Here is a 21,282-nt window from a genome sequence, read left to right as displayed (position 1 = left end):
GCGGCCGTAACGAAAATTGCAAAGGTGACGTAATTATCCAATATGGCGGAAAACACATCACAGGAATTTTCGAGAACACAATGACGTCATCCAAAATGGCGGATCCAAGATGGCGGATCCAAAATGGCTGCCGTGATCTACTTGTCCTGTTAGGTTATGTCCCGTTACGCTGTGTCCCGTTACACTCATACAAGATGGCCGCCGTGACGTCAGAGATGGTCGTGACGTCAGAGCTTGGTCAGCTCCTCGCTCCTCACCCTGGACCCTGCGCTCGGCCCGTCATTCCTATACTACTACCTGAAAATGAACAGTCTAAACAACCACTATATGATTTTATAAAAATAATTTGTTTGGGACTATGATTATGATTACTTAATTTGAAAAGCATTACGGGTCTGAATGTTTTTTTTGTATGGTTAGATTTTGACTCAGGCCTTAGCAGAGCTAATAAGGATTATTTTGTGGGACATAGATTACTGGCACACATACGCCACCAGTAGTATAGAAAAGTATGACCGGGCGCAGGGTTAAGGGTGAGGTGCGAAATGATGAACCGCTATCTTAGATTCTAACATCACGGCGGCCATCTTGTATGACCTTGACTTTTACCTTTGACCTTTACCTTTGACCTGGACCTTGGCGGCCATCTTGGACACCACCATTTTTGATTCACCATTTTTTTTTCAACCATTTTGGATCTTGACGTCACCGTTGCAATTTCCGTTACGGCCAGCATCTTGAAAATCCGTAATTTTTACCTTAAAAAATAGGGAAAAATTTCAAAATTCATAAACAATTTAATCGGTTGAATTTAATAAAAAATTAAACATTTTTAAAAATTATTTATAAAAAAAATGTACACTTACGCCATAGAGCTCGGAGTCCTCGGTTCAAACCCAGCGAAGGCAAAAAAAAATGACATCAGGTCCTTCCTCCACAGAAACCACCGGCAGACTGACCTCCCACCACTTATGCCAAGATATATATCTCGTCAGCTAGTATTATGTCATATCCGCCATTTTGAAAATCAGTGATATGTAACCAAATGTATTAAATGAAAAAAATAATTAATTAAAATTTAATAAAATATTACTTAAAAACCAAGGTTACACATATCGTAACGGTCGCCATCTTGGATTATATAAATGTTGCATGTTTCTTTACGCCCGCCATCTTGGTTGAGTATGTTGTCATCGTTACATTTTTCGTTACGCCCACCATAATGGATTGTATAAATGTTGCATGTTTCGTTACAGCCACGATCTTGAAAATCCGTAATTTTAATGCTAGAAATTCCAAAAAATATTTAAAAAATTGCCTATTTCAAATGTTTAGTTACTTAAACTATTTTGGTCCTCAGTTCGATTCCCGATGACACTAAGCCAGTAACGTATTAATATATTTAGAAAATTCTTAATAAAAAGTAATAAAAACATCTTATGCCATACCGGACATTTTGAATTATGTCACCACTGTATCAATTATCAATTAGACATCCTGGATGTTGAAACAGAGGTACCGAGCTAAACTCCCAACCAGGTTTGGGGTTTTCCGCTTATGGAAGACATTCTTCTCGGTTTTTTTGGACAGGTTGTTATTGTCCTTTCACCTCCACGTTGCGGAAGACAATAATAGTGAGCCATCACAGAATCATCTCTCCTATTTCGCAAAGTTACACCAAGATTGTCTCCCTGTGGTGATAACTAGGGCTAATAACAGTCGCAGATTATTTTTTTTACGATTTTACCATTATCATCACCATCATCATTATCATCATCAACAATTGGGAGCTTATATTAAGTTTATCATTACGATAATATGTATCGTTACTTATGTATTATCTTTCATATCAGTAATTTTTAAGGGACGTTACAATTTCGCACATCAACAAAAATTACCATTTATGAATGTGACTAAAAAAAGGCTACCGAAATCAAAAATAAATTACTTTATTTATACTCCATGAATACCACATATAATCATTTTATTTTTGTATGTGAGGTTTCGTTATGTAAGTGAGCTCGCAGGACGAGTCAGCTGTGTCAGCAGTGTCAGCTGTGTCAGACGTGTCAGCCATGACAGCTGTGTCAGACGTGTCAGCAGTGTCAGCAGTGTCAGCAGTGTCAGCTGTGTCAGCTGTGTCAGACGTGTCAGCCATGACAGCTGTGTCAGCTGCGTGGCCGTCGCGACGAGCACTCGGCGGTCCCGAGGGAAGCGAGGCGAGAGCTGGCGCCTGTCCCCAGGGCAGGCAGTGCTGTGTACAGCCTCGACCCCGGCGTGCGACCACTCGGCCTCAGACCGTCTCGAGGAGGGGATCTTCAGCTGCTACGACACGAGCGTGAAGCCGCCGATGCCGCCCGGCCGAGCCATCAAGGTCCACATCATGATTGAGGTCACCGCCGTACACTACGTAAGTGAGCCCTATGCCCCCTATACGCAACCCCCTTTCACCCCCCGACCCTCACGTCTCCTCGGACACTAGTTACCTGCTAGCCTGGCCAGGCCAAGCCACCAAGGTCCACATCATGATGGAGGTCACCGCCGTACACTACGTAAGTGAGCTCTCCGCCCCCTCTACGCACCCTCCTTTCACCCCCCGACCCTCACGTCTCCTCGGACACTAGTTACATGCTAGCCTGGCCCGGCCAAGCCACCAAGGTCCACATCATGATGGAGGTCACCGCCGTACACTACGTAAGTGAGCTCTCTGCCCCCTCTACGCACCCTCCTTTCACCCCCCGACCCTCACGTCTCCTCGGACACTAGTTACCTGCTAGCCTGGCCCGGCCAAGCCACCAAGGTCCACATCATGATGGAGGTCACCGCTGTACACTACGTAAGTGAGCTCTCTGCCCCCTCTACACACCCCCTTTCATCCCCCGACCCTCACGTCTCCTCGGACACTAGTTACCTGCTAGCCTGGCCCGGCCAAGCCACCAAGATCCACATCATGATGGAGGTCACCGCTGTACACTACGTAAGTGAGCTCTCTGCCCCCTCTACACACCCCCTTTCATCCCCCGACCCTCACGTCTCCTCGGACACTAGTTACCTGCTAGCCTGGCCCGGCCAAGCCACCAAGGTCCACATCATGATGGAGGTCACCGCTGTACACTACGTAAGTGAGCCCTCCGCCCCCTCTACGCACCACCCTTTCATCCCCCGACCCTCACGTCTCCTTGGACACTAGTTACCTGCTAGCCTGGCCCAGCCAAGCCACCAAGGTCCACATCATGATGGAGGTCACCGCCGTACACTACGTAAGTGAGCCCTATGCCCCCTCTACACACCCCCTTTCATCCCCCGACCCTCACGTCTCCTCGGACACTAGTTACCTGCTAGCCTGGCCTGGCCAAGCCACCAAGGTCCACATCATGATGGAGGTCACCGCCGTACACTACGTAAGTGAGCCCTATGCCCCCATCTACACACCCCCCTTCATCCCCTGACCATCACGTCTCCTCGGACACTAGTTACCTGCTAGCCTGGCCCGGCCAAGCCATCAAGGTCCACATCATGATTGAGGTCACCGCCGAACACTACGTAAGTGAGCCCTCCGCCCCCTCTACGCACCCTCCTTTCACCCCCCGACCTACACGTCTCATCGGACACTAGTTACCTGCTTGCCTGGCCCGGCCAAGCCACCAAGGTCCACATCATGATGGAGGTCACTGCCGTACACTACGTAAGTGAGCCCTCCGCCCCCTCTACGCACCCCCCTTTCACCTCACGACCCTCACGTCTCATCGGACACTAGTTACCTGCTAGCCTGGCCCAGCCAAGCCATCAAGGTCCACATCATGATGGAGGTCACCGCCCTACACTACGTAAGTGAGCCCTATGCTCCCTCTACGCACCCCCCTTTAATCCCCCGACCCCCTAGTCTCCTCAGACACTAGTTACCTGCTAGCCTGGCCCGGCCAAGCCATCAAGGTCCATATCATGATGGAGGTCACCGTCGTACACTACGTAAGTGAGCCCTATGTCCCCTCTACGCACCCCCCTTTCATCCCCCGACCCTCACGTCTCCTCGGACACTAGTTACCTGCTAGCCTGGCCCGGCCAAGCCACCAAGGTCCACATCATGATGGAGGTCACCGCCGTACACTACGTAAGTGAGCCCTCCGCCCCCTCTACGCACCCCCCTTTAATCCCCCGACCCCCTAGTCTCCTCAGACACTAGTTATCTGCTAGCCTGGCCCGGCCAAGCCATCAAGGTCCATATCATGATGGAGGTCACCGCCGTACACTACGTAAGTGAGCCCTATGCCCCCTCTACGCACCCCCCTTTCATCCCCCGACCCTCACGTCTCCTCGGACACTAGTTACCTGCTAGCCTGGCCCGTCCAAGCCACCAAGGTCCACATCATGATGGAGGTCACCGCCGTACACTACGTAAGTGAGCTCTCCGCCCCCTCTACGCACCCCCCTTTCACCACCCGACCCTCACGTCTCATCGGACACTAGTTACCTGCTAGCCTGGCCCGGCCAAGCCACCAAGGTCCTTATTGTGCCGGAACTTAGATATTTGGGCACTTTTTTTTTAATTTTCATTAAATTTTTAAAATTTTTTTTGGAAATTTTATTTTCTATATAATTTGGTTACAAAAGGTTAATTTACACTTTGTTAGGCTGGTGTACTCTACTTAGTTAAACTTTGCTGCAGTGGCCCGAGGCACCTTTTCTCAGGGGCCAATCTGATCTTTTGCAAGTCTAAGACGACGTTAGCAGCCCGGATGACATTTCTCCCGCTTGCAGTCACGCTCGGGGCCTGTAACATTATTACCCTGCATGACTAAATTTGCAAACAACAGCTCTGGACGAGTTGTTACCATTTCTCAGAAACGAGCTTAGAACAGCTCTTCCCGTCACGCATACGTCTTAGGTTCACTCATAGAAAGTCACGTTAGGATGCGTTTTCCCAGCCTCATTGCATTTTTTGTCCACCCTCACACCCCAGTCCCCCCCTTTGGTTTCAGAATTTAGCCCAGGATCATTGCCCTGACGTGAACTCGCCAGGCAGTGGCCTACTTCAAGGACGATTTGCCACAGAAAAAAAAGTGAAAATATGGACCACACACGACATCTAGCGGCAGAAATAGTAACTTCTTCTCTTGTCGCCAGCTAGTGGAGCTAACGCCCGCGACACCTGGTGACGACATTGCTAAACTTCCTCTTTCTTTCCCCTGTAGGCCGCCAGAGAGTAGCACCGACTGCGCCATTAACCCCAGTCTGTAGCAGACGTCTCGGGCGAGTCGATCCCTATTTGTTTCAGACACCCCTCAACAGGTAGTGCTAAATTCGGCCAGTGCTACCAACTTCGAGATATCGAAGTCAGAGTTTTTTGTGATTCCCACTCGGAGAACTTCGGAACCTTTCGGTCCGGACGCACAAGTCCCCCCTCCCTCACCTTTTGATTGAGTTATTCCTTTTAATTACGAGACCCGGCCTCTCCGGGCATACTTCGCGTAGCATTTCCAGACGGACTGTTTTAGGTTATCGGCGGATCGGCGAGACGCACAACAAGACTTCTGTCCGGCCATAACCGATGATGTAGTCAATTATACAAGGGATGCTATCCCTATAAATTCTTTAAGTAGTTTAGTCCGTCTGTACAGTACACAACATAGTAGTTTTTTTTTAAATATATATTTTAGAAATTATGGACATGCCTGCGACTCCCACGTTTCCGCGATCTTCATATCCGGACGTGCTACGCTTCAGACCCTAGAAGCCAACTTCCCTAACTGGTGAGTTACTATCAGCTTTATTCCCCGACCTCCCCTTATCTTTTTGCGGGCATTTTCTGCCCATTTTGCTAACTGTCTGTGTACCAGTTCTGATCATGTTTGATTCTGACTGTTCACAGACAGGTCCAAGTGCCGGGTGCGGACCTAGCCGCATTTCGCACACTCCCTCTCCAACAAACAGGCGCCCTGACGCCATGTTACTGCTGGACTCCGGCCAGCGAGCATCAGACCTCCGGTCCTACAGTATTTATGAACCTTTTGGAATAACATTTATATTACTACGTTCAAAGAAATAAGAACTATATCAACTTTCGTTCTGGACTTTCACCATTTTAATTGGGACTGTTTATGCCGCTTTGTATTTTTTAAAAATTTAATTGAGTTTGTTTATTTATATTAAGTGAAACCTTTAATAATTAATTTAGGGCCGGCCCGTATTTTTAACATATGCGAGAGCTCTTTTAATTATGTAATTGGAATTATACTTTAACCTCTTATACCCTTGTCTCTCATTCTACTGTTATAAGTTTCAACATTTAAATAAATATGGAGTAATTATATTCCGACGGAATCACACCTTGTTTCAGTTCATTCCTCATGTCCTTGTGAAACTAAAAGATCCACTGTTACAGCAGCGCTGTAACATTATCATGATGGAGGTCACCGCCGTCCACTACGTGAGTGAGCCCTCCACCCGCTCTTAACCCCTTTCATCCCCTGACCCTCACGTCTCCTCAACACTAGTTACCTGCTAGCGTGGCGCGTCCAAGCCACGGGAGGAGGCTTCTCTTAGCCAAGTAAGCATTTGCATACACTAGAATGCCATGGAGACGAAGGAAGCAACAGCTTTAAAGTTTGTAGATTTTTTTTTCGAAATAATGCGTTAGCCTATTTTATTTTTAGCGCCCTGCAACCTCATTCGGTAGCTGAGTTTCGTTGTTATCCGTTCACAACTGTTGTCCATGTAGCAAAATATATAAAGGAATGTACGAGCTAAATTTCAAGTCTGTTGGTGCAGTAGTTTCGGAGAATTTGCATGTGTGAGTCAGTGAATCAGTGAGTCAGTGAGTCACAGAGTGGTGTTTTCCTTTTATATATTTGAATATATAAATTTATATATGTAGCTTCCTGCTTGCTACGTAAAGCCAGGCCAAAGGTCAAATTTTCAAAAAATATGTTACTTTGATACACATATCACATTTTTATCGTACAAAATTAAATATATTTTTATTACTATTGGAAAGCAATGCCATTTTTTTTTTAATTAGTGTAATTACATTGCAATGTTTGACCTAGATTACATTTCCATTGCACTTCTGGTTAAATACTCTCAATGTAATTTTCGTTGGGACTTAATTTTTAGCAGTTATACCACCCACAGTTTGATAGTCTTGCAGGGTATGTGCTGAAAATATTTATCTGTTTTTGTGCCTGGTGTGATGACTGCAATAAGGTGTCGATTGCAATAGCTTATTGAATATGTGTGTGGGCTTATGAATTGTAATCTTTGCTCATTAGGTAATACTGTAGCTACTGTCAGCGATCTCAAGGTAGCCCTTGGCCACAGCTTGTGCAGTGAAGGGACTATAGTCCGGCACGCAGGACAACGACCATGCCGGACGAGTGATTTTGCCGGACTCTTGAGCGGCGATACAGATTCGACGGCATGCGAAAAGTGAAATTTCGAATAGTGCACTGTGACCCTGTAGAATATTAACAGTACCGTAAACTCTGAGCCTACTAAGAGTTCCCGGCCGCGCAGTCATGAGGCCCAAAAAAAAAAAATGACGACTGCAAGATGCTACATGATGTTTTAGATGTCGAGCCAAAAGGCGAGGGAAAACTATATAAATATATTGATATAAAAACACCCTTCAATAAATATAAAATAAAACTTAAATATCTTAAGTAAATTAAAAAATTTAAAACGTGCCATGAAATTACCTAAAAGTGGCACAGGTATCCGGATAGATCTTAGGTTTGACTCTTTTCATTAGTAAAACATTTCTCAGAACGACATTGAATGTGGAATATGCTTTAAGAGGGTAGTGACATAAATTATTTTCTCTCATATTTCATTTTTTTGGCCTTGACTTAAAATTTCATTTTAAGGAAAAATATATTTAATCGTCTATAAAAGGGTTTTTTTCTACTCAATAAGTCTTTATTTAATGTTTTTTGAACTTAAAGCGAATTTTTGTTTTCATATTTAGCATATCATTAATAAATAAAAATTACGTTTTTCAAAAACTCTGTAAAACTAAGGTTTATATATTTTATTTAAACCCTTTTTTTTTCTGTTAATTATAAATGATAAAAAAAAATTGGTTGTCTGTAAAGTCGGTTTACGGACGATAATTTAACATGACAAATTCATAACAAAACATTGATGAAATGATTGCATAATTGAATTATTTTTATTGAATTATCACTATTTCGTATGGATACAAAGAAGAAGTGAAATGAAATCTACAATTGAATTGATAAATTTTCTTTTATTTGCACTCAATTCAAATATGTTTATTACTTTAACGAAGGGATTATTTTAACCATAAATTTTATACATGTTTGCTTTTTTACTTCTTCCAATCTGTGTTATTCTGTTAAGAATTGGACGATGATAGGAAAAGTAGGAAACGAATGGGAGTGTTTCAAGTTTTATTGTGCCTCAAAAAAGTCAAATCGATGGTTGTTCCAATCGAGTGGAAGAGAGATAGATGCGGCGCAAGCGTACAATGATCGTAACGGGACACAGCGTAACGGGAAAATGTACGTAACGGGAATCTTTCGTGCGTGAAGCCGGCGTTCATCTATTTATTAGACGTTGTCACGTCAAAATATTGGTTGTCTGTAAAGTCGGTTTACGGATGATAGTTTAACGTGATAACGTCATAACAAAACATTGATGAAATGATTGATCCAGAAGAAAAGGAAATGTCATATTCGGCCTGAGACAGCCGTAATAGGTTTTTTCAAGCAAAACATTTAGGCATTAAAAATATTATATACTTTGAGGAAGATTTTTTTTAAAATTTTTCTATGTTTTTTATGATAAAATCTACCTCTGCATAATTTTATGAATAAAATTGAATAAATTTTATTGAATTATCACTATTTAGTATGGATACATAGGAGTGAAATGAAATGTACAATTTAATTAATAAATTTACTTTTATTTGCATTCATTAATTCAAATATATTTATTACTTTTGAAATGTTGCGTGCGACGTATTTATTTTTACAAGTACAAAAAAATTCGCAGCTGCCGAGATTCAAACCGATAACCTTTGGAATAGCAGTCATCCACGCTAACCACATGACCACGAGTCCATTTTGAGAATGATCGTTTCAGATGGTATAAATTAATAACATTCAACGCACGATATTAGTTTGAATTTCTTTTAACTAGCATATTCTCTGTTGGACTCGAAATATTTACACGATCGTGGGCTCATAACTATAATACGGTGTGTGATTTAGTTGATCAAATAATAACTCACGACAAATAATTACCAATGTCAAACTAAAGCGTGAAAAGTATCATAGCAGCAATAAATATTTAGTTAAACAGCTAAAACAATACTCATACAACACTGTTTAAATATACTGATTTACACTAGTAATTAAAATAATACTTACTTGTAAGAACGCCATTTCCTTGCGAATATACTCCCGTGGCGCGGTGCACAACAATAACCTCGAACCAGTACGCCGCCACGTGCCGGCCGAGTTCTCTGTACCGTCCGCAACATACCAGAGAGATGCCACGCATGCGTAAACACATCCGTAGTGGGACATCCGTAGTGGGACATCCGTAGTGGGACAATTTCGTGCGTGCAGCCAGCCTTCATCGATTTATTAGACGTTGTCATGTCAAAAAAAAAAGATTTGAATACGAAGACTACATACGATCGGTTAAGAGGGGCCTTTCCAACTTGCAATTACAAATATTATGATATTTCTTGAAGAAAGTTTAAGCGCTAAAGGTTTGGTTTGACATGGCATATTACTAAGCTTTGGCTACTTGCTGAAGTCAACACTTGTGAACTGGTGTTGATTATTATAATAGTTGTATCCGCCCGAGCAAAATAAGTTCTATCCTCGCGGTTTTTACTTACCCAAGCCTTTTATTAAATATTTGTTTGCAACGGGGTGAAGAAGGTTTATGCCTTGACATGACAAAATCTGGGATAGATATTTCAAAACTATGATTATAACAATTAGAAAATTCAAGATAAGGGGGCATAAACCCTTTCACTCCAAAAATGTAGCCTATACCACCTTTTAGTTCATGCTACGATTGACATAACAATTTGCTTTTAAGTTAATAGAAACAATAAAATAAATACTTGCATGGTTATAAAATTTATATACAATTAAACATGTCTATATTATAAATTTATATAAAATCTTGTGGAAAACTCGAAATATTAGAAGAAAAATAATTTAGTATACCACCCACTTAAAAAATTTCAATATTCAAAATTAGACAATTGGTTGCGCCTAAATTCTTTGAAACCGAGATGTATTTTCCCTGTACCCGTCTCTCTTCTGTAACAGATCTAAGGTCAAACCCAGGCGCTCGGAGTGGTTGAAATGAGAACAGAGTCAGTGCCCAATGTATAATTTCAACTACTTTCTTGTATAGTTATAACTTATAAACTATTAGGTATATCTGCATTGTATTAAAATATTTTTAAGTCCTGTCAACGAACTCAAAGTTCTAAAAGCTCGAATGAAAGCAGTTCTTTATGTTTACTTCTTGTTTGTTTGTTGCAGTTCGAGAACGATGGCGTGCTAAATGTGAGAAGCTACGTTTTTTTGGTAAGTTTAACCGGGAATTGAATTAATTATTTAAAATAAATTAAACACTATTGTCGGTTGTTAGACTGGATGCAATGTGTTCTTTTCCAGAGCACACAAATAAATGAGCTTGGTTCAGACCAAACCTCTGAGCACCGAGTGTTAGGGACCGGAAATATTAGCGTCTTCAATGACCTCTAGGATAGACTCCATGATCATCTATGTACTTGTGCAGATTACACCTGCTGATTGGCTACTAACTCGTGACACGTGTTAGCTGGGAAGCTTGTGATTCGATACTTCTTCTGTCGAACGTTTTCCATTGGTCCAGAGTCTTTCAGATAAACTGTGGCCCAATGACTGAAGCAGCAAGGAAGGCAAATGTATTTGGATTCTAGCCTATCGCGAAATGATCCCGCGAATTTTTCAGGTCTCTACCGAATGTAAATCGAATGGTTCAAGTCTTCCTTCATCTAGGTAGTCCCGTAGCTGTAGGTATATGTAGTATATCAATTTTCAGGGTGAGGAGGCAAGGAGGTTACAGCATAGGCGTACCCAGGGGGGGGGGGGTTTGGGGGTTGAAACCCCCCCCCCCCCCCGAAAAGACTTGACGACCATTCCCGTCTCAACTGCAACTCTGGAGAGGACATTTTCTTGCTTAAGAAGATTAAAATCCTATCTGCGGAACACCATATCTCAGGACAGACTGAATGGATTGGCCTTACTGAATGTCCACTACAACATCCACATCGACCCGGAGAATGTGGTTACGGAATTTGCCAAAAATAATAATAATAATAATAATAATAATAGAAGAATTCTTCTGTAAAACGTTTGGAGTCTTAAAAAAGTTTATTATAAACAATTATTTTTTGGTGTTTATGGAGTTTTTCTTAAAAAAACAGAAGCCCCCTTCCCCAACCCCCCCCCCCCTTCCGCCCGAGAAATATCTGGAAGAACCCCCCCCCCCCCCCCGAAACAAAATCCTGGGTACGCCTATGGCGTTACAGTCATATTGGATTTTGACGTCACAGCGGTCATTTTAGATGACCTTTGACCTTTGACCTTTGCATTTGATCTTGAACATGGCGGCATCCTGGATTCCGCCATCTTTGATTTTGAAATTTTGAATTATGTCACATCAGCCTTTTTACTTCCCGCCATCTTGGTTTATAGAACTTTTCGCCAATTTGAATTGTGATTTCTTCGATGTTATATTCGTTATGACTGACTTCTTGAAAATCTGTAATATTCATCAAATGTTTTGGGAAAAATTTAAAATTAATAAATAGAAATTATAACAATTTTTTTTAATAAAAAACATTCCGTATGCTTTGAATATAACGTCACACAAGTCCAAGGCAAAATAATGTAAAAATAACCAGGAGCACACAGAGAAATACACCTGAAGTATCGAGACTCCAGCTCTGTAAAAAAATGAAGACGTATGTTTGCATATTAAAAATAAAATTATGCCTAGCACACATATATGTTCATGCATATGCATATTTTAACAGATATACACTAAGCGTGTAATCATTCGAGGCACACTAAGAAGCGCAGGACAGCACGCACACGAGCCGAGCTGTGTGGTGTGTTGCAGCGGTGGCGTGATGAGCGCTTGATGTGGAACACCACCGGGCATGAACCCGAGACCCTGCTCGTCAACACCGACTCGGTCTGGACTCCGGACATCTATCTGCTGAACGCGTGAGTAGACACTGGAACTAAACCCTCTTCTCCACAGGAACGTGAGCTGTTATTGTGAGTGGCGTGTGAACACTGAGAGGCACATTTACGTTACTTTATAACGCTGGCCTGGAGGAGGAAAAGAAAGATTGACAGAAATAGCCGGTGAGTGATTGCTAGAGACCGGAAAAATTCGCGAAATCATTTTGCGATAGGCTAAAATACAAATAGTTATACCTCAGTGCTGCCTCTGCTATTGGCTCACAACTCACCTGGATGACTCTGGGCCAATGAGGAACACCCGACCAAAACTTTATTGAATCTCAGGCTGCTAAGTTGGGACGTCTCAAAAGACAGCAGCCAATGAGTGGGTGCTATTTGACCGAGTGTACGTAGAACTATGGAGTTCATCCTGGAGGTCATTGAACCCGCGAATTTTTCCGGTCCCTAGTGATTGCTCAGTGGCGCCATACACGAATATAGCTCGATGGCGTGGGACGATAGAATTGTATCCCCTTGGAAAGGTACTTTTCATAGGTACTTTTCGTGGCGGTAGTGTAGCTGGGTATAAACTGGAAAGGTACCCATTCCGATTTATTAAAATGTTTCAGTTTTAATGTAAATATGCACTGGAAAGGTATCCCCTCGCAAAGGGTACCTTTCAGGATTTTCTGTACAATGACACAGCAGAAAATTAACTGGAAAGGTACCCTTTCTAATTTATTGAAATGCATATTATTTTTTGCTTTAAAATCCGAAAGTTATCCCCTCTGGAAACATATGCCAAAATGGCTGCCAGACAAGTAATGTATCGATACAAGAACCTAGTTCCTCAGTTTCATACTAGGTAGCGCTGGTAGGGATTGTCCACAGAATACCTTACCTTACCTTACCTAACCTAATCTAACCTAACCTAACATAACCTAACCTCTATTAAACGTTATAGGGAGCTAATAAATTAACATTTATCAAATGTAAAATTTTAAATAAGGTCTTTTTACTGATGTGTTTACTTCATGCCATTATTTCACCTGGCCTGTATCGATACATCACGTGTCTGGCAGCCATTTTGGGATATGTTTCCAGAGGGGATATCTTTCAGGATTTTATGAGCGAGCTCAACCATGTCTCAAACCTTTCCATGGGGATAACTTTCAGGATTTTAAAGCAGAAAATAATATGCATTTTAAGAAATCGGAAAGGGTACCTTACCAGTTTCTACCCAGCTACACTACCGTCACCAAAAGTAAGAAGAGTACCCTTTCCAAGGAGATAAAATTCAGCCCTGCCGATGGCACCAGGTTACTGATGCCTGCAACAGCCTATGATTTCATATACTTTCAAATACATTTGTAAAAAACATTTACCTACTGTCTCATACTTTTGCAAACTTTTGCCTACTCTCACATAATTTCGAAACTTGTAATTTGCAACTCTAAACTTTCAAATCTATGGTTGGATCTGGTGTTGAAAGTACAATTGTGATCGTATATATAGACGTTTACAATTGGGTAATTAATAATATTTTCTATTTACAAACCATTGATTTATTCTTGGAATCCATCGGAGACATGAGCCAACAGTAATAACAATCAACTTTCAATGCATGATTATGAGTGTTTGAATTTCAAGTTAGTTAGTTCTTTTACTATGCCAAGTAAGTATAACTTCTAATGCTAATAAGTAGACAAATATTTTTTTTCGTGATTTGCTACTATATCGTAAAACATTGCTTTATGTTGGTTCTTATCAAGGCTCATTCACAACAATTATAAATTATGCTTTCTCTTACCAGTTATAGTCATTACTGTTCATTAAAACTTAAAGTATCATTCGTATGATGTCATTTGTACTGGCCAGTAATAAAATGATAGTGACATATTTATAGTAAGATTTTTTTTAAACGAGAGCCCATAGTGTTTTATTCACCGAATATTATATTAACCACTGGAAACTTGGCAACGTTACACGCAACAGGGCAAGGTGGGTGGGGGGGGGGAGTGTCTATAAACTATCACGTGACCCCCCCCCCTCCCCCAAGGCAAGGAGAGGAAGACATGCAGGTCAGATTGAGAGGAAATACCTGTGTGGAAACAAATGGAAAAATTTGCACTTATTATGCACGTGTAAACACCCTACCCTCTAGGCCACACCCGCAACACATATAATGTACTAGTAGAGCTAACTTTGTTATTTATGCATTAAATAATTAATGATTTTACTACCTGAAGTATTTGCAATAATAATTTGGCCATAATATATTTTACTACCAGAAGTATTTGCAATAATAATTTGGCCATTATATAAAGTAAAATATATACAGCGGTAGATGCCTTTGTGCTAAATAAAAACTATGTATTTATATATATGTTTTCTCTTTCTAAATGCTTTTTAGAGTTCATATACATATGTGAACCCTTATTTTTCTTAATAATTATTTCCACATAGACATACGCTCATACTTGATAATATAAATGTACTGTTGCTTTCAGAAATCAACTGACTGAATGTGACCGCACAGTCATAAGCATATTTATTGTAAAAAGAGCGTTGTGGATTCAAATTCTCACATTTATCAGTAATTTTAAAGTAGTTCAATAATTTTAATGAGTCCTCAAAAGCACTAACATAAAGAAATTTTTATGATAGTATTAGACAAAAAATGTGAGTGATTCTTTCAGTGCTAACCAGTGATGTATAACATCTGACCTGGGTAACGAGCAAATTCATGTGTACTCTTGTTGCAAATCCATTTATGATACGAAACTGGAACAATAAATTTAACGTAGAATTTTTAAAACAATGCCAAGCGTGATAAATATACGCAAATTGTGTTTTCAACTAAATTTATTGTCGTGAATCACGCGTAGTTTCCGCACCCGCCGCTTGAATTCGCTGCGGTTGCAGGCACTTGAAAAACATACCAAACCTCGACTTTAGACCTGATTTTGGAAAAATAATTTTATTAAAATACTGCCCATCTTAAGAAGCTTGGCTTCTGGGTTGTAGCCGTGACCTTGGCGAATAATTCGCCGACGTTTCGGTCAACATCGCAGTCGGCATCATCAGGGAACAGTTACCTACTGCTCCCTGATGAAGGCGACTATGATGTCGACCGAAACGTCGGTGAATTATTTGCCAAGGACACGACTAGAACCTCAGAAGCCAAGCTATTTCAGACAATGACCGTGAAAGCCTGCGAACATTATTAACTGCCCATCTTGTTAAACTTAATTAAACATTTCATAATATAAAGTTTTCCCTTTGTCTTTGTGAACTTTGGTTCGCCCCATCCGCCACAGATGGCAGCACCGTAGTTGTTTCACATTTCCGTTCCTTAACTTCCGTACCATTCACGAAATTACTCCAACCACATGCCGCACTCCGAGAGATAACATGGCACACAGCAACAAATGAAAAAAAAAAAAAAAAAATTTCAAAGCAGTCATGAGGACTGCTGACAGAAGTGAAAACTTAAAACTATAAACAAACTGTTGTTATTTTTGGACATCCAAATTAATTGTTTGATCTCAAACTAAAACTTGTTAATCAAAGTAACTATTAGTAATATTAATAATAGAATTAAGAAAATACAAATATAATTTGTAATAAGAAATAGTTACTTTGTAAAATATAATTGTGTAACATAAGAAAATATATTTTGATAAAAATTAGACTGTTATTGCAATTTTTACAAAAAAAATATTATCACACAACAAATTTGTTTTATCACGTTAGTAAAACGACTCCTAAATTACTATAAAATACGCATTGCATAGTAATTGTAGGTATTAAAAAAAATAATAAAAATGTTCTTAATTTTTAGGTTATATTGCTACAAAGACTCCGTTTTCTTCGTTATTCAAACTATATATTCATATGAGAATATTTATTATATTTTATACTCACTTCTTACTGCACAGTAAAATATAAAATATTAAAAATATAAAAAAAAAACACAATTTGAACATTAATAGGAACGGATATAATGGTATCGTTAACACATCACGTGACCATGTCGATGACGACATACGTGAATTTACTCCCTATACCAACCATCCTATATAAGTTTTCACTTAAAAAAGGGGTTGTCTGTAAAGTCGGTTTACGGACGATAATTTTACGGGATAACGTCATAAGAAAACATTGATGAAAAATTGCATACTTTTCAATTTTCAAATATTATTTACAGTTTTTGCAAATTTAATTTTAAATAATTTGTTTAAATATAATCACAAACAATTAGTTATAGAAATAAACTGAAATCAAATCAATGTCAATAAATATGTTAAATTGAAATGACAAAATTGGACAAATTAATCAATTTTTTTTAAATTGCTGCTTTTAAAAAGCCCGCCTTAACCTGTTTGATATCATAGAAGATTTTTTCCTCACCCGGTGGTTGGCCGGTTCTTTCACGCTCGGCTCAGGCGGAACGTGACAAATGAGTCATGCTTTTTCGTGCGTGCAGCCGGTGTTCATCGATTTATAAGACGTTATCACGTCAAAAAAACAAAACAACATATTGCTGTACACAGCACAGTGACAGCATGCCTTGCAGGAGACACTAACTAACACAACTGGTACATGAACTGTCAGGCGGATTTTTTTTTTCCCTAACCTAACTAAAACTAAGTGTATTTTGGAGGGGTCCGGGTTAGGGAGGGACCTAGGTGCGTCTCAGGCCGAAGCCTATACGCCTAGTCATGCTGGGATTAGCCATGCAAGGAGAGGGTCACATGCATCATGTGCTAGGAGGGGATTGGCCAGCCATGGCAACGATTGGCGCCATGACTAACTCCCCTCACTCTTAAATCTAGACTATAACTAGAGATAGGTTGGGCCCAGGTAAAACCTGCATAGACACAGGGAAAACCCTGGGCACATTCATGCGGGATGCAAATTGGCATGCATTACGTGTAGGAATTGACAGGAGACAGAGAATGGTCTGGATGAAGTGTTGGACAGAGTAGAAAAGAGTCTCCCATGCGGGGGTTGGGCACTTGGACTCGTGGTCCGCTTTGCTGTTTGTCCAGTACTGGACTTAGTGACCATGGACGCAAGCGCCCCTGGTGGTGAGTGGTTGCACTGACCACTCACTCCGCCGCCAGTCAGCACCTGTCAGGCGGGAATGCGGACTAGAAGACGGAAGTGGCCGAGCATGGCCGAGAGTTCCCGATCACGCGGACCCGTGTTAACGTGGCCCAGTACCACCAGATCGTGGTCCCAGGATCGTGCGAGGCTGTGGTGTGTGGTCTGTGCGACAGCGCCTCCGAGTCGGGCCACGGGCCGCAGCGGCTCAGCAGGTGTCGCCTGCGGTCCAGCGGAGACCTGTTCTGCTCGTACGCCGGCCGGTTCTCCGCTCTCTGCCCGGGCGACCTCCGGAGCTGGCCCTGGGACCTGCAGACCTGCCGCCTGCAGCTGGGCTCGCTGCGGCTGTCAGCGAGGGACCTCGTGTTCAGCGTCTCCGAGATGGTGCCTCCCGCCTCCCGCCTCCCCCCACTCTGGGCTGTGGCCGAGTCCTTGGCGAATAAACCTCTAGGATAGGCTCCATGATCCTCTACTAACTCGTGACACGTGTTGACTGGGAAGCTTGTGATTCGATACTTCTTCTGTCGAACGTTTCCCATTGGTCCAGAGTCCTTCAGATAAACTGTGGTCCAATCACTGAAGCAGCAAGAAAGGCTAGCCTATCGCGAAATGAACCCGCGAATTTTTCAGGTCTCTACGAATAATTCACCGACACATTGCAGTTGCCATCATCCTACCTACAGTAGATAACTGCTCCCTGATGATGGCGACTGCAATGTCGACTGAAACGTCGGTGAATTATTCGCCAAGGACGCGGCTACAACCCAGAAGCCAAGCTGCTTCGGACAATGGCCGTGAAAGCCTGCGAACATTACTACCTCGTGTTGTTCATCATGTCATTCAAACACATACAACCTCAATAATTGGCAAACAGGTATTTTATAATTCAAACAAGTATTTTATGCCTGTATGTAACTTTTATCCTATACAACTTTTCGTTTAGAACATTCCTAACAAATGAGTAAAAATTTGCCCGTCCCAAAACTACGAACAAATCAGATATCTAAGGTTTTTTTATTGGGAAATTCTGATTTTATTTTCTTGCGAACAAATAAGCCAAAAATTAAGATTTTAACGATGAAGGCTGCATACATTCAAAACTTTATACCACGCGATAACTACAATAATTTAATGCAAGGGTTGAAATATCAACTGTCTTTTTGTTTCCAATTACCGCCGAAAATATTTATAATATTAAAAGAAAATATTCCTTAGATAATTTACGATATTTATATTTAAAAGTATTTAAAATTATGAGCAAAAACACTGGTTTCCCGAAGCCAAGAAAGGGGCTAGTACATTTATAGTAGCCTAATCTATACATCTTTATAAAATGTAGTATTTTTTATATAATAGTAAATTGTCATTATTCAGTAGTTTATTTTAACTTTAGGCGTAACAAGAAATTAACACATATGGTAAAGCTTTTTTACCATGGTACAATATAATTTTTTATCTAGGGGCCGACGTGAATGAATACCCGTTTGAAGTAAATGACATATCGTCACGCGGGCACTACATTTGTCATAATAATTACATCAGTTCGCGAATTATTTAAACTTTGTCGTGTGAACGATCACCGATAGTGCTAACTAATAAATACAAGATGTACGTCATATAACAGTTCTACTAGCCACTATCTTTCTTTGTCAAGCCCATTGTAATCATACAAAAAATATTCATAATATCATCAAGGGAAATTTTTGGAATTTGTTTTCAAAAGTAGATTCATTATAGCGTATTTTAAATTGCTGTCTTTATACTTGTATCGTTAAATCACTGTTTGAACTAATATTGAATTTAAAAGATTTTTCATAGATATATAAATTTGTTACAAATGCAAGCAAAATATGACAATTTGAAGCTATAAACGTGTTGTTAAAATAGTATATGAATTATTCATCACAACCTTTTCTTCAATGTCCGCTACAAGTGTAAATTCGTGTTCACTTTATTATTATTTTTTTACTTTCGTACTCAAGTAAAATGCATGAGTGTACAGGTTTGCCACTTCTCATTCACCAGTAGGAATATATAACTTTTGATTTGCTTCGCTTTGACAAGTGACTGTAGTGAGTGACTTCTGCGCTAAATAAGATAAGAGACAAAGCATCATGTCAGGGCAGTACAAAACACATCAAGAACCATTATAATGAAAAAAAAAAAATTATTGCACAGCTTAAAACAGCCACTTACCCAAACCAATAGTCCGTCTAAACAGTTTACACAATGCAGAAAATTAATTAAACTCCCGGATGGTACAGAGGCTTGGTAACTGCTATTTTGTTAATCCTATCCAGAAGGATTCTATAATCTTTTACCTGCACATTCTTCTCAGAGCTTTCACCACGGGCCGCTTTATAATTTTTTAATGAAAACTTATTTACAGCTGATAGCGTAAGACGGAGATATTGGATCACAGCGTAATTTAAAGTGAAACATTCAGGACAGGAGAATAAGGAATAACTAAAAGTTAGGGACAGGAAAAATTCGCGGGTTGAATGACCTGCAGGATAAACTCGACAGTTCTACGTACTCTCGGTCAAATGTCACCCACTCATTGGCTGCTGTCTTGTGAGACGTCCCAACGTAGCAGCCTGAGATTCGATAAAGCTTTGGTCGGGTGTTTCTCATTGGCCCAGAGTCATCCAAGTGAGTTGTGAGCCAATAGCAGAGGCAGCACTGAGGTATAACTATTTGTATTTTAGCCTATCGCGAAAATAATTCGCGAATTTTTCCGGTCTCTACTAATAGTATAAACGGTCAGTCCTTTGAAGTAGCTTGGCTTCTGGGTAGGTAACTGCACCCTGATGATGGCGACTGCAATGTCGACCCGAAAGGTCGGTGAATAATTATTTGCCAAGGACACGGCTGCACCCCAGAAGCCAAGCTACATCAGACAATGGCCGTGAAAGCCTGCGAACGGTCAGTGGTTTGTTGGAATGTTTGCAGTTCGCCATGCTTGTTGTTGTGTGCGGGCGCACCTGAGCGCTGTGTCTCCCACAGGTCGACTACACGGACAGCAGCAGTAGCAAGCCAGCGTGGGCTGTGACCAACATGGCGGCGCACCTAGACACGTACCGCTCCTCGCGCTGCGCGAACGACAGCCACTCGCTGGCAGTGATCGAGCTGTCCATCCAGAGACAACCGGCCCAGCACCTGGCCCTGGTCTCGGGCCCCATCGTGGGTGAGTTCTGGCTGCTCCGCCTGCCGGCAGCTGTCCCGTCGGAGCTGTCACCTCCTACTGGCCAGCAGCTGTCCCGACGGATCTGTCACCTCCGACTGCCAGTAGCTGTACCGTCAGATCTGTCACCTCCTACTGGCCAGCAGCTGTCCCGTCGGATCTGTCACCTACTGCCAGCAGCTGTCCCGTCAGATTTGTCACCTCCTACTGCCAGCCGCTGTCCCGTCGGATCTGTCACCTACTGCCAGCAGCTGTCCCGTCAGATTTGTCACCTCCTACTGCCAGCAGCTGTCCCGTCGGATCTGTCACCTACTGCCAGCAGCTGTCCCGTCAGATTTGTCACCTCCTACTGCCAGCAGCTGTCCCGTCGGATCTGTCACCTCCTACTGCCAGCAGCTGTCCCGTCGGATCTGTCACCTCCTACTGCCAGCAGCTGTCCCGTCGGATCTGTCACCTACTGCCAGCAGCTGTCCCGTCAGATTTGTCACCTCCTACTGCCAGCAGCTGTCCCGTCGGATCTGTCACCTCCTACTGCCAGCAGCTGTCCCGTCGGATCTGTCACCTTCTGCCAGCAGCTGTCCCGTCAGATTTGTCACCTCCTACTGCCAGCAACTGTCCTGTCGGAGCATTCACCTCCGACTGCCAGCAGCTGTCCCGTCGGAGCTGTCACCTCCGACTGGCCAGCAGCTGTCCCGTCAGAGCTGTCACCTCTGACACCCAGCAGCTGTCCCGTCAGATCTGTCACTTCCAACAGCCAGCAGCTGT

The 21,282-nt window shown here is 41.8% G+C and overlaps 1 protein-coding gene across 3 annotated transcripts in view; it reads left to right on the top strand.

The window, feature by feature from the left end:
* The window catches only part of LOC134540169 (acetylcholine receptor subunit beta-like), a 105,340-nt gene that overhangs the window by 15,100 nt on the left and 68,958 nt on the right, over positions 1-21,282 (top strand). For all 3 annotated transcript variants that reach the window (XM_063382718.1, XM_063382720.1, XM_063382719.1), the window contains exons 2-6: positions 2,244-2,410; positions 10,530-10,574; positions 12,157-12,263; positions 17,510-17,717; positions 20,340-20,520. In XM_063382718.1, the coding sequence (XP_063238788.1) occupies positions 2,244-2,410; positions 10,530-10,574; positions 12,157-12,263; positions 17,510-17,717; positions 20,340-20,520 (708 nt within the window). The remainder of the gene's footprint in view (positions 1-2,243; positions 2,411-10,529; positions 10,575-12,156; positions 12,264-17,509; positions 17,718-20,339; positions 20,521-21,282) is intronic.

This window comes from Bacillus rossius, chromosome 16, assembly GCF_032445375.1.
Source record: "Bacillus rossius redtenbacheri isolate Brsri chromosome 16, Brsri_v3, whole genome shotgun sequence".
In the NCBI taxonomy this organism is placed as follows: domain Eukaryota; kingdom Metazoa; phylum Arthropoda; class Insecta; order Phasmatodea; family Bacillidae; genus Bacillus; species Bacillus rossius.
This window is presented reverse-complemented; position numbering and strand designations above follow the sequence as displayed.